Source organism: Vigna unguiculata, chromosome 5, assembly GCF_004118075.2.
Source record: "Vigna unguiculata cultivar IT97K-499-35 chromosome 5, ASM411807v1, whole genome shotgun sequence".
NCBI classification, from domain to species: domain Eukaryota; kingdom Viridiplantae; phylum Streptophyta; class Magnoliopsida; order Fabales; family Fabaceae; genus Vigna; species Vigna unguiculata.
Window position 1 is genome coordinate 37,195,527 of NC_040283.1, and position 17,795 is coordinate 37,213,321.

Below are 17,795 nucleotides of genomic sequence, written 5' to 3' on the forward strand. Positions count from 1 at the left end.
TTTTATATAAAAATTACTCATAATTATTTATTTAAATATAAGAATATTACATTCATATTTTAATATAAATTAAGATAAAAAATAAAAAAAAAATTCGAATACAATAAAGTGTTCCAACTATGTTTTTTTTTTCAAGAGGTGTAGAATGAAATAAAGTATCTATATGTGAAAGATTTTGTCAGGATTAAGGAAAGTTTTCCCACTCTATTCTTTTGTTTCCAAAATATAAACTTGGGTGAATAATTGAAGGACTTGAAATATGGTGGATTGTTGTATCATAGGTTTTTCCCCGCAACTTCAATGGAGTTCCAACATGATTTACATTATTATTATTACTATAATCATTATTTGTATTTTATTATTATTATTATTATTATTATTAATACAATTGTGATTATTGTTGTTATTATTATCAATATTGAAATTAGAATTAGCCTTATTAATATTATTATTAGTATTATTAATATTGTTATTAGTAATAAACTAATATGTTTAAACTATTCGTATATATCATTAATCGTAAATAGTCTTACATATATTAGGAGACGTGTCAAGAAGCCAATTTAGCAAAAGTTATATAGATAATGCTGATAGTTAAATTAGGATAACATATTTGATTCTATTTAAATTTTTATTTTAATATTTATAAATTCATAAATAAATTTTAAATTTAATATTTAGTTTTTGCTACAATATTTTTTATTTAAATTTAATAGTAGATTATATAAAATTATAGTCTCAAATAAAATATCATTATGAAATTATATTTCATTTATTATCACATGAAATATTTGTTAAAGTAAAAAATAAACAATAACAAAATCATGGCAAAATACAATAAAGTCATGATAGAGAAAAACAAAAAATAAAAAAAAAAACTTATCACAATATGAAGGTCTAATTATAACACAATAAAGTGTATTTGAATTACGTAATAGAAATTTTTTACTAAAAAAAGTGACAAAGTCATATGTTTTCCAAAATTATCGTATTTTCCTGACGTTCTAACTAATAATTACAGTTAAAAGATAGATAGGGATGTAAAATGTTTTTTCTTTTGCGGGATAAAAATTGACCGAAGAAATTTTTCTGACATTTAATTGACCAGAGAAATTTTCTTAGGATCATTTGCACATGATTTAGGTACGAAAGAGTTAACTTTAATTTATCTTTAATTTATTTATTCTTTGTTGATAAAAAAAACGTTAATTTATCTAATCTAATCATAAAATATTATATAGTTCATACAAAGTATACTTTGAAAAATAATTTCATAGGCTAGACATATAATTAAATTACAAGTTATATATATCTATGTGTACGCACAACTAACATTCATTCTTTGATTATATATTAGTAAAAAAAATCATATTATTTATAATTATATTAATTTTCTTAATATAATTTAAAAAATAATAATAATAGCCGTACGATACCAGCCAATACTTATTATTATTAGTCGTATTACATTAGTATTATTATTAACATTATTATTAAAAGTTATTATTATTATTATTATTATTTTGAAATAAATATGATTTATTACTGTGATTAGTTATTTAATTATTTTCATACTATTATTCTTTTTTACCGGATCCATAATATTATTATTATTTGAATTATTATTATTAGTATTAGTAGTATTATTGTAATATTAGTATTAGTAAATATTCAGTATTATTATTAGTTTTATTATTAATATTAATGTTATTAATAATAGTATTATTATTTTGTATTAGTATTATAATAATTATCATTATCATTATTGTGATCGTTATTGTTCTTATTATTTTGTTTGGATTCTTAAAATATCTTATGTCTACATTTTATATGGAAAAGTGTAAACTCTACCACTCAACCTTTTATATGGTTTAATTACACATCACTAATAATTTTATAATTTAAAGCAAATAAATTTACATCTAAATATTATCAAATTATTTATTTAGATATTATATATAATTATACATAATTATAACACTTAATATAATTTTTCTATTTAAATATAACAATAATTATACAAATATTGAATTAACTATCGTCTTCCAATCCAATGTATTTTCATATTATATACAAACAAACTTATTTTTACAGGCTGAAATTACGGTAACGAATTTTAAAATAAACTTATTTTTCTAGATGAAATCACGGTAATGAATTTTGAAAATTTTTAGTGCACAATTTTCTTGATACAGTCATGAAATTGTCTTCTCCTTTTGCACCCAGGGTTAAACTTTTGCTCTGAATGCACACAAATCCACCAAACAGTTTTTTTTCCCTCTTAAAACATCTTTTTTTTATATATTACTTACTATGTTTGTAATTTTGTATTCCAAAATATTAAAAAAAAAAAATTCCCTACTTTTGCAACTATATTTAAACTTTTAATTAATATATCCCTCCAAATATTATAGTAACCAATAACCATGTGACATTTTAATACATAAATATCACAATAATCATAACCATAATATTATTTATAACCAATTTATTTATTAGTAAGCAATTAAAAAAACATAATATTTTTATTATTCCATCTAACAAAATATCTATAATTATTTGTAAGCAATTTTAAAATAATCTATTAGAAAATATAATATATTTTTATTCAAAGTAACAAAACATTTAAAGTTATTTGTAACCAATTTTAAATTACTCCACTAAAATCTATAACAACAAAGATTAAAGTTACATTTATCCATCCTAATTTTAATAATATCTAATTTTAATATTTATTATTCATATTAAAATTTATATTATATAATGGTATATATAAAATAATTATTTACTGCAAATATAATATATATATTTTTATTTTACAAAATTAAAAGAAAAAGAAAAACACAACACCCGTGCGTACGCACGAGTATAGCACTAGTTTGTAATTTAAACTTAGCTCTCCTCCGTGACGTGACCATAACGGCGGTTCTCGACTTGGTTGCTTTCGTTCGTTTCTTCTTTGCGCCCACTCCGCCCCCTGCTCGTCTCCGCTCTGCTCTGTCGGAACCTCCGAGTCCGCCGCGACCCGTGCCGTGACAAAGTCACCTCACATCCCCGAGCTCTCTGTGAGTGATTGTGCCTCTTCTAGGGTTTTGTTTTGTTTCGTGACGCGAGGTCTCAGCTGTCGTGTAGTATGTGCTTTTTATTGATTCGTATAACGTTAAGGTTATTATACATTTATGCAAACTCAAGTGTACCCGTGTAAGAAATCAGATTTTTTGAAGGTTAATTTTTTTTGCTTCAGCGAAATTTTGTTTGCAGGTTGTAAGAAATCAGAGATTTTTTATTCTTCCATTGTATCAGTCAAATTAATATTATTCTTCTGTTTTAAGTGGAGATTCCGGCAATTAAATTGTTGAAGTTATTCATTTGCAAGACTCGAAATCTCCATTGTCTTAGATTTTGAATTCTGGTAGAGTTTTAACTTTAGTTTTCCATTATTCCCACCACTTCAATCTCACAGGGGAGAGAAGCAATGAAGTTACATGATTTGGTGATCTCTACTCTTGATTCTTGGATTTGATTTGCACTCTTCACTGGTCTCGCTGATTAGATTTCTCAAATAACAGAAAAATCTAAAATGAAGTTGTTTTGATTTTCATGTATTGGTTTTGATATAACGAGTTTGACCCTTTTTAACCTTTTTAACAGTTGATATATTTTGCCTATCATATACTGCTATTTGATCAAGAATTATGATACTTGCAATTGCCATGATCAAGAATTTTATTAAATGGGCCAGGTTAGGCCTCAAAAGAAGTTCGTGAACTTTATTTATATATGTTTATCTCTGGTGTGATGTTTTGGCTCTATTTGTTTTAGTGGTTCTAACACTGAGCAGTGGATTTGGCATGCAGTGTGTAGCTTGATCATAGAAAGAAAGTAGTAGTAGCTGTCCTTATAGTCCAGAGGAAAAGGTCAACATTGATAGACATAAGAGCAAGAGAAACCAGAGGAACTTTTACAAGAAAATTAAGGGTTAGTCCTTTTTTCTATACAGTTTAATATTAATTCTAGATGGAAGAACAAGGTAAATGGACATATTTGTGTGAGAACAAGTAGCTTAGACCTATTTGCCCTTGTTGCTATTATTCCGATTATTGTTGCTCATACGTAATGTTGCCACATAATGATTTCTGTTAGTTTAGGACTACTTGTGGTGTTTGGTTCATGGCTAGCTATTGTAATACAAACGATTTTGTTGGTGCCAATGGTCTTCAAATAACTAGTTTTGATGACTGGCATAAGCTGACTGAACAGAATAATTTAGGCTTTCATCATGGTTCCATTTCCAACTATTTCCATTCCATTATCCTAGTTCATTTATTTTGGCGTTATTACAACTCACACTCTAGTGTCAGCTCCCTCTTCTCTCTCAAATTGAAATTGTTTTCCATCGAAGTTCTCTCTTCACACTTCTTCCTAAATCTCACGAGCCAATTTGTTTAGAGATTTGTTTACATCCACATTAATTTTTCTCTTTTGATGCCTTTTGCTTATTATATTAACCTTTGATTTTTTTTTCTTTCATTCAATCTTACAAAACTAATGGTCTAGTATCCGAGATAATTCCCGTTTCTGCAATGTGATTCGATTCTGTTGTTGTGCGTTGTTGCAGATGAAATTGAAGAAGCAGAAGAGGCATAGAAAAACTTTGACGTTTTACACTACATGCTTTGGTGTTCGGAAGCCTTATAAGGTTTTATGCGATGGAACATTTGTGCATCACCTCCTTGTGAATCGAATAACCCCAGCTGACATCGCACTTGGCAATATCCTCGGTGCTTCTGTCAAACTCTACACAACCAGGTTGCTCTCTATTTGTGTGTGTTTAAGCTAAGATTTATTTCTAGTTGGTATGCCATATAATTGTTTTTTTTGGATGTTTTCTTTTTGTTGTTTTTTTTATTTCCCTTTGGGGTTTTTTATGGACATGATGCAGGTGTGTTCTGGCTGAGTTGAAGCGACTTGGTAGCTCATATTCTGAGACTCTGGAGAATGCTCATAAACTTATAGTTGCTAGGTAATTACCTCACTGTTCGAGCACATATGATGTGAGATTCATTGTTTCATTAGCTTTACTGTTTCAATGAATATATTTCTTGCAAAATGAATGATAATCGAATCCAAGTAATTGGAACCATTTGAATTTATGTTTGTTTTGCAAAGGGGATACTAAACAAAGATGTAATTTTAGATTAGATATGTGTCTGGAACAAGCTGGACCCTTGGATTAAATACACTGAACAATGACTGGACTGGAGTAACTAAACTATTTTACACTTGTAAGTCATGTTGATGGAAGACTTGACTACTTAAATTGTTATTCAATTATATTAGAATGTCTTGAAATATATTATACTATACTATCTTAGGTTATCCTTTAGAATTACTTTCCTATTTTCTCATTTCTCTTAGAATTGGTGATTATGTTTCTGTATTTCATGTTTTGTTTCCTTTAGTGTTCTAGGACTAGTGGTCATATCATCATTACATTGGAATATATCACATCATTTAAGTTAATGTCAATTTCATAGTATTTCGTCCTTATCCTTCCATCCTTCCATACCTAACTAATTAACCAAAGTACCATAATGTCAAAGGGTAATTGTACGCAGCCTTTCTCTTGCATATGTAAAGAGGCTGTGTTTGGATTTGTTTCCACAACCAACTGGTCACCCTTCCCTTTTGAAACCCTATTATTTTGACAGACACAAAGGGAAGGCTTCTTCACTGTCTATCTCTAACCATCAAAACTGGGAGGCCAAATGAGCCGGCTTACTGCTCTATACCTAAAATTTACTTAAAAGTGCAGGTTGGAGGCCATATTCCATTACCAATCTAGGTCTTTCTTTCAAAAACTGAGACTTAGGATGTTGACCACCCTCTTCAAAGTGTTAAACTAATTACCCAACTTTAGTCCATAAGACAAATAATTGATGCGGTGCTTTTATGAAAATTTGAATACAGAAGAATACTTATTATTAATTACACTTTTTGACCACGGTGTATTTTTGTGTATTTTAAATTTGTCCTAAACTGGTCAGGGTTAGTACTTGATGTTATTTTAATATTGAGTGTTGGTATTATGTTGAAATGGTCATTACTTTGATATTTACTCCAACCAATTTGCAGATGTGAGCATGATAAATGTGTGGGTGCAGATGCTTGCATCAAGGAGGCTGTTGGAGAAAACAATTCTGAGCATTTCTTTGTTGCTAGTCAGGACACTGACCTCCGAAAAAAGCTGCAAGAGGTTTGCATCATATATTATTTGTTTGAAAAGTTGATTCCAATGGTTACATATGTTTCTTATTTTAGTATTTGTCTTTTATAATTTATAATCTTGGGAAAAATAAAAACTGTATAACTGTTGAACTAATTTTTGAATGATATCTAACTATCATAGTCTCTCTTATTGGACTTAGAATACATTTATCTTTGTATTAGGTTAATTGTAGCCTCTTACAAGTATCTTTGAAATTTATTATCCGGCCAAAATCCTTTTATCTGAAAACCTTGTTGGTGGGATGGGGTGGATTTGAATTGAACGACAATTTAATATTGCCGCCAGTGGAATTGAATCTACTGTTTGATATATGCTATTGCCTTTGACGAGCTTAGTGTTTAATTGACAATTAAATAACAATTGAAGGATTTTTGCCTTGTCCAAACTACCAATTTGAATGTGAAACTACTTGTTAAACCCAAGATTATGAAAAGTTTTTGAAAATGGTTGATACATTGAAGTCTGGGAAAACAAGACACTGTCATGTCTAGTGCATCTGCCTCATCTTTGTATCTTTATATACCATTTCTTGTCTTTTATTCTTTTTGATACAGATTCAATGATAGAGATGTTCAGTTGGTTAATATCTCCAATATTTTGATCCAATTATATCTCCCTCCTATTTCTAATCGCATTCAATCAATCCAGCGTGGTTGCATCACCTTGCCTTGTGTGAAGCATCTGCCATCTTGGTGTTACTCATTGAGTCATTTGGAATAGCTATTTCTAATTAGAATGTTTACATAGAAATTTCTTTAACATCTTGATGCATTGGCATCTGTATAATGTTTTTTCATTTCTGATCTTTTACTTGTGATTCATTTGGTTCCTATTTTTCTTGTAAATTATATAAATATTATTTTTATGCACCTCTGTGATGGTCTCAACATAAGAAAAAGATTGAAAACTCTGATTATTTCAAATAGCTATTTCTAATTAGAATGGTCATGTTGTATACCAGAAAAAACAAACACAGTCAAAGAAAACAATCAAAGATAGATGAAATGGAGAACTTCTTGGAATTAAAGGATGCAAAACAGAAAAATAATGCAATAAGAGGATAGGCCCTCTTATGCCCCAGAGCTAGGCTCCTTTACAGAGAGCAAATGCATCTCCATACCAGAAAAATTCCACCAAAAACAAACCTGTTCCCCAAAACTAGACTCAACGTGCCTTATAGTCTCTCTCCGTAACAAACTCTGCCACCTCAACTCATGCCCCACCTTTTCCTAATTCCTTCTTTTCTGTCTGACATAAACAATCCATTCTTTGGGCTGATTTTGTGCTTCTTGGATCAAGTGCTCTTGTGGTCCATTATTCATTTTTCGGTTCCTATCAGGTTACATAGAAATTTCTTTAACACATGCCTTGGCATCTATATAATGTTTTTCCATTTCTGATTTTTAACTTGTGTTTCATTTGGTTCCTATTTTTCTTGTAAATGATAAGTATGATTTTTATTCACTCCTTCCGCGTGATGTTCTCAACAAAAGAAAAAAAATTGAAAACTTTGGTTATTTTTGTATAAAGTAAGCTTTCATAGTGCTGCACAGAATTGCACGTTCTGACGTACTATTCTTACTAATATACTTGTATCAGGTACCTGGTGTGCCTCTAATATATGGTCTGAGGAATGCTCTTTTTCTTGAATCCCCATCTGCATTTCAACGGCAATATGTTAAAACTTCTGAAGAAGGACGGTTGCATATGACTGAAAAAGAGTACAAGATATTGAAGGATAGGGTCATGAATAGACTGCGTGACGAGGAACCTAACAATTCCATTACTGAAACAATGGAAAATGTGGATTCAGGAGATCAGACCGTAAATGTTCAGGCAGTAGAGGCGAATACTTTTGCAAGGGATCCGATGGCAGTCAAGGATAAACCTCAGTTCAAGAGAAAAAGAGCCAAGGTTATAATTTAAGCTTTTGCTTTATCTATTTCCTAATTTCAATTTTTATTATCATACGAGGCTTTTGGAATAAAATAAACAAAGTTTTGCTTAGTTTTAGAATCCTATTATTTTCCCACAAATAGAGCTTTGTTACATTAATAATGCAATGAATTGATTTGTTTATCACCATGAAAATATATTTTTATTGAATTATGTTATGTGCTTGATGAGCATTGTAATTAGAATAAAATTCAATCAGGTTCATAAGGACATTCTGCTATTTGTATTTTTTCATTTCGAAAAAAAGCCTAATCACACAGTCCTAATAAAACATATGGTCAAGATTTCATCTATTATTTTCGTTGTGTTTAATTATGTGGTTTTATCACGTATATTAGGCCTGTCACCTTCATGACATATTTCTTGTAAATGAAAAACAAAGTGTTCTCAAACATTAAGTTATTTGTGGAAAGTTTGATAATATGCCGACATTAATTAACAGGAAATCTTGGTGACATTGTTTTAGGAAAAATTGATGACCAAAGTAGTTATTTATGTTAATAACTGGGATATATTCTTATGCTATATTACTTTTAGTAGTTTGTGATTTCTATTTAGTATTCCTTGTATTTTTGTAACAGTGCTTTCAAACTTTGCAGGGTCCAAACCCACTTTCCTGCAAGAAGAAAAGTAAAAGTCAAAATATTGGTCCTTCTAAGGTAGAGTTTGCAGTTTCTATTTTTTTTTTAATATGAGCGCATAAACACTTGTAAATCTTGGATTTAATTTTGCATCAACTCGTGTAACGTTTGTTCATCACAGCCATTCATATTAAAACCATATAATATATGCTAATTTTTTGTACATAAAAATATAAAACAATTTAGCAAATATAGTTCCTATTTAACTGGGTATTGGTTATGCGAGCAATTCTCAGAAATTTTTGAAAATGAACATTTTTCCCGCATATTTGTTACAAGTTCATTAATGGTTGCTTCTATGCAGGAAACGAAAGGAGATAATGAAGTGAAGAGAAGCAGGAAAAGAAAGAGGTCACATAAACGGAAAATGGCGACAGAAGGAGACAATTAGGTTGATTTATTTTATACTTAGCAAAAGAAGAGCTTCTTGACTTTACTGCATCATGAAGGGAAGAGTGTATGTACATTAGTTGCATGTTTTGCATATTATATTTTATACTTTTCAATTTTGCCGTTTGCTTAGAGGTGTACTTCCAAACAGGTAAAGTTTACCCTAATTGATTCTGATTTGATTTAAATGAACTCTACCTGAATTTTGACGCTGAGAAGATTTTATCTAGTTACTACTTTGGTTAATAAATAAATAAAAAATTTGGTTAATAAATAAATAAAAAAGCTTTTAAGTTTTAAGATTCTTATAAATTTTAGTATTTTTAATTATATTTAAATTTTTATTATATTAAGTACCTAAGTTTTATACTTTTATAATCGAGTTTATGCATTTTGATTTTGTTGTCAGAGCAAGGGAATGTGTGATTATTACCTTGTTTATGTGTTTCTACGTAAATAGTAAAAAGTAGTATATATAAAACATGATTTTTAAGTATAAGATCATATGATAGATGTGATAGAAAATTGTTTACGTGTTTCTACGTAAACAGTAAAAAGTAGTATATATAAAACATGATTTTTAAGTATAAGATCATATGATAGATGTGATAGAAAAGTGTGGATAGGAAAAAGCATAATTAAAAAAGGAATTTACAGAAAAAAAGAGATAACCTTAATATATTCACTTTCGTTTTAACTTTACAAAGAATTGTAGGAACTTTCGTTTTAACTTTACAAAGAATTGTAGGAAGATGTAAAATAATCAAATAACATAATTAATTTATATATGATTATTTTAAAATATAACTTTTTATTTAGTTAAAAAAAATTAATTTGTTTTTTTTTTAAAATATTTTACATTTTTATTTTATATCTTTTTAAATATAATAATATATAATTAATTTTTTTCACATATTTACTGCATTCAAATCTAATCATTCTTCTTAAATGTAAGCAATTTAACTTTTCATACTCTTTCTCTTCATTTTCCTCCTTTTTCACTCTTTCAAATTTATCCTATCATTCAAACAAAGACTAACGCAATGTTCCTTTATGTGTATAACACTGTTTGTGTGTATTCGCACAGACGAATTTATAGCAATGCGTTTGTTTTTTTTTCAGCAGATATGCATGGATTTGTAGGCGCGGATTTATGGGATACATTCCACATTTCATCTTCTCTTATATGCTCAGATTTGAATGTATTATAGGTAAGTTTACCAAATTAACCTTGTTATTTTTACCAAGCATGTGAATGGTGGTGTTGTTTAATACGAACATGCATCGGTGTGTGGTTGAAGTGAACCAATGGTGTGGTGGTGTTATTTAATGGCATTTTGCAACAGTGTGAGTGAAGTGAACCGGTGTTGGTGAGTGGTTGTGAGGGGGTGGTGCATCGATTACATAACCGGTGCAGTGATGCGTGTGTGTGACACCAGTTACGTAACCAGTGCTGGTGCAATGAAAAGAGTAACACCGGTTACATAACCGATGTTGTGTGTGTGTGGTGATTTTTTTAACTTGTTTCTTGTTCTTTCAGGTTGTGAGTTCATTAGATGCTCCATAGTTGGTCAAGGTGGTGGCCCTTGTTGACGGTGTCCGTTGGTCGTGGACGTCGTCGAAGTTCAAGCTTGAAGATTCACGTAAGTTTGGTAAAGCAAGTTACTCAGTAAAGGTTCTGTGTTGGTAAGATGGAGTGCTTGTGTGTGATGGTTTATGCAATACCTTCTCCATTTTGTGGCTTACAAAGGGTGTTTCTGTTGGCACTTGAAAATATAAGTGGTTATTGTAATCATGGTGGTGTTTAGAGGAGACAAGATTCCAATTATGTTTGCCTTCTCTGTATATTGTTTTGGTTTGCATCTACAATATTGGGATTCATATACTTCACACATTTAATTTTATAACTTTTTTTCCATTCATACAAAATTAATTTTTTTAATTTTAATTTTATATAATTTTAAATTTTTTAAAATTTGTATTATTTATTTTTAATTATTTTTATAACATCAAATTACAAAATCATTCTCTTTTTTCATCAAGGGTATTTTGGTAACTTTCAAAATCTATCTATTTTCACAATTTATTTTATCTATCACATCAATCAAATCTCTCACTAACTTTCATAAAATTTATATCCAAATCCACTCATTTTACCCTTTAAATCCACTCAAAAAACACATATTTATCCACTCAAATCCATCTTCACACTCTCCCTCAAATCCATCTACACAAAAGAACACACCCTAAGTGTGCGTTAGGTTTTTAATTTGGGAGCACAAACTCAAGTTTACTTTGTATTGTAAGTCACAAATGATATAAATGATGTTTGACAAATTTTTGTTCTGTTTCATTGAGCTCCAAACATAGGATGTTTTCAAAACAAAACCATACAACTCTTTCATTGAATGAGATTTTTAATTTTATTCAACTAGACTTAAATCTTCTAATTGTAATTCAAACACACCCTAAGTATTTTTGTTTGATTGACAGGTGTGTAATTACCCAATTATAGCAAATAATCACTATAAAAAGGTTATTACATAAAGCTATTAAGTACACATGTATAGATAGAAAATTAATCATATAGTGTACACTCCTCCATAGTAAATGAATTTTAAACATTATTTCAAAGAGAAGAGAATGATCAAACTAGTACAAAACATTTTTACCTCTATTTAAGCTATCATTGTTTAACTAGTAGAGATCCCATGGTAGCCTCAGTGTTGCTCCTTTTCAAGCCTTACAATACCTTTTGCTCTCATGAAATATACAATCATAGCAAGCGAATACCAACACCACAACAAAAACACACTAAGGTAAACTAGATTAATTTAAAATCATATTACCATTCTTAAATACTAAATAAAAGGAAAGTCACACACTTTTTTGTTTCCCACTTTTATTCTTCTTAAATAATTTCATCCTTTTATAAATTTATTTATTTATTTATTTATTTTAAAAAAGGAAAACAAACATATTTAAAAATCATAAAAATTAAAATATAGAAAAATAAAAAAGGTTCTCTTTCATTTTTATTGTGTCTGTCCGGCCGCTCGCGTCGTGTGACACTTTCTTCCAAATAATTTGAAAATATCAAAAAATAGTTTTCTTTTTCTTTTAGTGTCTGTCCGATCGTTCGCATCGTATGACACCTGTTTTCAAATGATTCAAAAACACCAAAAAATATATGAAATTTCAAAATATAAAAACATTAACGTTTTAAACAAAATATCTTTTTAAGAACTACGTGATCCTTGATTCTCCCTTGTGAGATACGTAGGAGCAAGGTCAGTCCTTGTCAGGTTCACCTCTAAAAAAAATCAAATCTTTTTTTCTCAATTGTTTTTCAAATATCTTTTTTAAAGAACTACGTAACCCTGATTTCTCATTTTTAATGAGAATACGTAGGACCAAGGTCAAATCCTTGTCGGGCTCAAAAAATTAAAAAAAAAATGTTTTTTTTGTTTCTTTTTAATATTTTTGTCTTATTATTTTGGGGAAAATTAATATTTTGAAAACCACATCAACTTTGCATTTTTAATTAAAGGTACCGCCCTCGGGCGGGCGCAGTAGGGTGCTAACACCTTCCCTACGCGTAACCGATTCCCGAATCCAAAATATGGTTTTTCGCAGACTTGTCTTATCTTTATGGTTTTGCATAGTTTTCCAGAATAACTATGGTGGCGACTCCCAAATCTTTTTTTAAAAACCCATTTTCTTTTTCGGTTCGCCTTCCCGTCGCGATTCCGGTTGCGACACCAAGCATACAATTTGACCAAAAGCATATAATTTCAATTCAGCTCCCCTAGCCTGGATTGATTGCTCAACAATTGTGAAGGCAGAACCCCTTGACTCAAAATCCTTTCTTGTTTCAACCCTTGCACCTCAAAACTTAGTTCACCCTCTCAAACTCGTGCTCCTCTCCCAAGCAAATTCCAGCAATGCCAAAACCCTTCCCTTTACCTAATTTTTGGCTTTTATAGGTGCCTTTAAAATAGGTATTAAAAATAAAACGAGTTTTGGGCCTTTAATTTCTTCTTCAATATTACTTATTTGATAAATTCCCAGCCCCATTGGCTGCCCATTCTGCTAGGCTTATTCTTTACCCCTTCACATTCATAACAACCACTATACCAAATCACATTTGATGATACTCACAAATCAACAATAGTTTACAATACCAATCACATACTCATACATATCCTAACAAAAAAACAATAACACAAAATTGGTATACATAAGACTCGAACCCAAGTCCTCTCACACAATCAAAGTACTCTCAACCACTTGAGCTAGTAATTTTTCACATCACAATAAACAACAATTAATGCCATAAAGGCACCTTCTTCCCGCATTTATTAATTAATTAATTATTTAATTAATTAATTTTTCCCGGGTCTTACAATTTCCCCACCTTTAAAAGTTTTCGTCCTCGAAAATAGAACTTACCAGTAAAGAGGTGAGGATAGGACTTCCTCATGAGATCTTCCATTTCCCAAGTCATCTCTTGGGTTACCTCGTCCCAGAGAATCTTCACTGTCCAAATCTCCTTCCCTCTGAGCTGTTTGACTTGAGAATCTAAAATTCTCACCGATCCAACTCCAAGAGTCAGGTTCTCACGCACCTGAACATCATCCTGCTCCAGCACATGAGTAGGATCCGCCACGTACTTCCTCAACTGTGATATGTGGAAAACATTATGCAGGTTTTCCAAGTGAGGTGGCAATGCAATCTCATACGCCACCGGTCCAATTCGCCTCGTAATCTGATAACCGATGAATCGAGGGGTCAACTTCCTCGACTTCAAGGCCCTCCCAATACCTGCTGTAGGTGTAACTCTGAGAAATACATGGTCTCCAGCCTCAAACTCGAGTGGCCTCCTCCTCTTATCTGCGTAGGATTTCTGCCGACTCTGAGTTGCACACATCCGTTCCTGTATTACCCTTACCTTCTCAGTGGTCTGTTGTAAGAACTCTGGACCAAGTACCACAGCTTCCCCATCCTGCTGCCAACACAAAGGTGTTCGACACCTCCTGCCATACAAGGCCTCGTACGGTGCCATCCCGATGCTGGAATGGTAGTTGTTATTATAAGTGAACTCCATCAGTGGTAGCACATCACTCCAAGTCCCGAGGTGGTCCAGAACGCACGTTCTCAATAAGTCCTCCAGAGACTGTATGGTTCTCTCAGACTGACCATCCGTCTGAGGATGATATGCCAAGCTCATCTTCAACTGAGTACCCAAAGTGTTCTGTAACGACTGCCAGAACCTCGAGGTAAACCTCGGATCTCTATCCGATATGATACTCTCAGGCACACCATGTAACCGGACTATCTCCCTAACGTACAACTCTGCCAGCTTATCTAGGGACATCTTTTGATTAATAGGTAGAAAGTGAGCGCACTTCGTCAATCGATCCACTATTACCCATATAGAATCATGCCCCCTCACTGACCTCGGTAGATGAGTAACAAAATCCATGGAAATGTTGTCCCATTTCCACTGGGGAATCTCAAGAGGCTCCAACGTACCACCTAGCCTCTAATGCTCTATTTTCGCTTTCTGACACACTAGACAAGATGCCACATCAGTTTTCATACCAGTCCACCAGAAAGTCGCCTTCAAGTCCTTTTACATCTTAGTCATACCTGGGTGTATGCTAAGACGACTCTTATGCCCTTCATCCAAGAGCATTTTCCTCAGTACCCGACTGCTGGGTATACACACCCTCTCTCTGAATCGCAGGATGCCATCTCTACCCATCCTGAAGTCTTTCCTCTTCTCTGTGCCTAACTTACTAATGATATGCTGCAATTCCTGGTCCTTACCCTGTTCCACCCGAACCTCATCCAAGAATTCATTAGTGATCCTCAACATGCTGCACCGTATGTGATCTGTCTCCATATCCAATCCCAGATTCATATCTCGAAGCTTCTCGATCAACTCCAACTCCTTAATCATCATGGCCGAGACATGAGATTTCTTCCTACTCAAAGCGTCTGCTACAACATTAGCCTTACCAAGATGGTATAATAGCTCAAAGTCGTAGTCCTTCAGGTATTCCATCCAGCGCCTCTACCTCATATTTAATTCCTTCTGATCAAAAAAATAATTCAGGCTCTTGTGATCACTGAATACCTGAAATTATGCCCCATACAAGTAGTGCCTCCATGTTTTGAGGGCAAAAACCACCGCCGCCAACTCTAGATCATGTGTAGGATAGTTTTTCTCATGCACCTTCAGCTAACGAGATGCATAAGCAATGTGTCATTTCTCCTGCATCAATACACAACCTAGGCCCTGGTATGAAGCATCACAGTATACCTCAATCTCCTTTTCATATCCTTAAAACAGACCTCACATTCGTCTGTCCATGAGAAAGGCTGGTCCTTCCTAGTGAGTTGAGTCAAGGGACTCACCAGCTTGGAGAATCCCTCCACAAACTGCCTGTAATAACCTGCCAGGCCCAAGAAACTCCTCACCTCAGTCACAGTTTGCGGCCTTTCCCACTTCACCATTGTTTCAATCTTCGCTGGATCCACCGATATACCTTGGGTTGAAATTACATGACCCAAGAACTGTACCTCATCCAACCAAAACTCACACTTTGACAGCTTCCCATACAGTTTATGCTCTCTGAGAATTCTTAGCACCACTCTCAGATGATCTGCATGTACATCCCGATCCTTCGAGTATATCAATATGTCGTCAATAAACACGACAACAAACTGATCAAGGTATGGTCGGAACATTCTGTTCATGTAGTCCATGAAAATAGCAGGAGCATTTGTCACCCCGAACGACATCACTACATACTCGTAATGACCGTATCGTGACCTGAACGTCATCTTCTGCACATCCTCTGGTTTGACTAAGATATGATGGTATCCAGACCTCAAGTTAATCTTAGAGAACACTGCGGCTCCCCTCAGTTGATCCAACAGATCATCTATCCTCGGCAGCGAATACTTGGTCTTTATGGTCAGCTTATTCAACTGACGGTAATCAACACACAACCTCGAACTGCCATCCTTTTTCTTGACTAGTAGTACCGGTGCTCCCCAAGGTGATGCGCTCGACCGAATGAACTTCTTCTCAAGCAAATCTTCTATTTGCTTCTTCAACTCTGCCAACTCTACAGGTGCCATTCTATAAGGCGCCATGGATACTGGGCCAGCCCCAGGGATGAGATCAATGGAGAAATCCACATCCCTACTCGGTGGCAACTCGAGTATTTCATCTGGAAATACGTCAGCATACTCCTCCATGACTGGAATCACATTGATCTTCTCGGCGGTACTATTCTTTTCTGCATGAGCCACTATCATAAAGCAGGTGACTCCGGCTTCTACTTCGTTTATCGCCCTCTGAGCCGAGATTAACTCCAGTCCTTCATGTTCTGGGAATACCAAACTGCGCCGTCCACAATCAATTATGACGTGATTGTTAGACAACCAGTCCATCCCCAAAATTACGTCCAGTCCCTCCAAAGGCAAGCACACCAAGTTCACCTTGAATTTGCGACCTGCCACCTCCATAGAACACCCAACACAGACTGAACTGGTAGCCACTTGACCTGATGAGGGAGTTGAAACAAGCAACTCACATCCCAAATCACGTGTCACCAATTGCAATCTCCCCACGTACACATTAGAAATAAAAGAATGGGTTGCCCCAGAATCAAACAACAACAACACTAAATTACCAAACAATACACAAGGTTCAAGTATAAGATTACCAGACTGTGTAGCCTCTGTGGTGGTCAGGGCAAAGACTTTGCCCGCTGCTCTCGCTCGCTCTGCTGGCGATGCGGCTGGTTTCTTCGTGCTAAGGCTTTTCTTCTCTGGACAATTGTTGGCTAAATGTCCAGGTTTGTCGCATATAAAACATTTGCGACGGTCTCCTGACCCTCCAACTCCACCTGCCAGCTGTGGACAATTTCTCTTCAGGTGGGGTCTGTAACATCCCTGGCCCGCCAGACCATGTCAGGTTACTGCAGCCCAATGCACCCCAACCCCTCACCCTTCTCCGTCCATTCATACTGGGTGGGTTGTTGCCAGTGGGAATCGAACCCCCAACCTGACCTTTAACACCCCTGGCAAACCAGCAGATGCTACCAGTTGTGCTGCAGCGCAACTGGTAGCATCTGCTGGTTTGCCAGGGGTGTTAAAGGTCAGGTTGGGGGTTCGATTCCCACTGACAACAACCCACCCAGTATGAATGGACGGAGAAGGGTGAGGGGTTGGGGTGCATTGGGCTGCAGACCTAACACAACCGGTTTGAGGGTGGCAGGTGGGATGCCTGGTAAGCCCAAGAGGATCCGGGGGTGTTACAGGGTCCGCCACACTGATAGCAACTGGGACCCTAAGATGTCTGGGGCCGGCTGTACGGCTTTTTCATCTGCCTAGCCTCCGCGACATTCTTCTGATGTCGGCTCACAATAGGACTAGGGCCCTTCTCAAGACTCTCAGCACTCTTGGCCTGCTCCACCAAGAGGGGAAATCTCCTCTCTCAG

The 17,795-nt window shown here is 33.9% G+C and overlaps 1 protein-coding gene across 3 annotated transcripts; it reads left to right on the forward strand.

Annotated features, from left to right (window-relative positions):
- Positions 1–2,883: 2,883 nt before the first annotated feature.
- Positions 2,884–9,468, forward strand: LOC114183344 (rRNA-processing protein UTP23 homolog). 3 transcript variants are annotated; one of them, XM_028070342.1, is made up of 8 exons: positions 2,885–3,065; positions 3,842–3,978; positions 4,619–4,809; positions 4,943–5,023; positions 6,136–6,256; positions 7,889–8,203; positions 8,845–8,904; positions 9,191–9,468. In XM_028070342.1, exons 3-8 carry the CDS (start codon positions 4,619–4,621, stop codon positions 9,275–9,277), a joined length of 855 nt encoding a protein of 284 aa, XP_027926143.1. In that variant the 5' UTR covers positions 2,885–3,065; positions 3,842–3,978; the 3' UTR covers positions 9,278–9,468. The 3 variants fall into 3 exon arrangements, with proteins under 3 accessions (XP_027926145.1, XP_027926143.1, XP_027926144.1); XM_028070343.1 differs by having other exon boundaries at positions 3,858–3,978; XM_028070344.1 differs by lacking the exon at positions 3,842–3,978 and having other exon boundaries at positions 2,884–3,065.
- The last annotated feature ends 8,327 nt before the right edge of the window (positions 9,469–17,795 follow it).

Bases quoted from the DNA above. Each gene is read 5' to 3' on its own strand.
- LOC114183344 (XM_028070344.1), top strand. From the start codon at position 4,619: ATGAAATTGAAGAAGCAGAAGAGGCATAGAAAAACTTTGACGTTTTAC. The intron at 4,810-4,942 runs GTTGCTCTCTAT...GACATGATGCAG, and splicing joins GTCAAACTCTACACAACCAG to GTGTGTTCTGGCTGAGTTGA. The intron at 5,024-6,135 runs GTAATTACCTCA...ACCAATTTGCAG, and splicing joins CATAAACTTATAGTTGCTAG to ATGTGAGCATGATAAATGTG.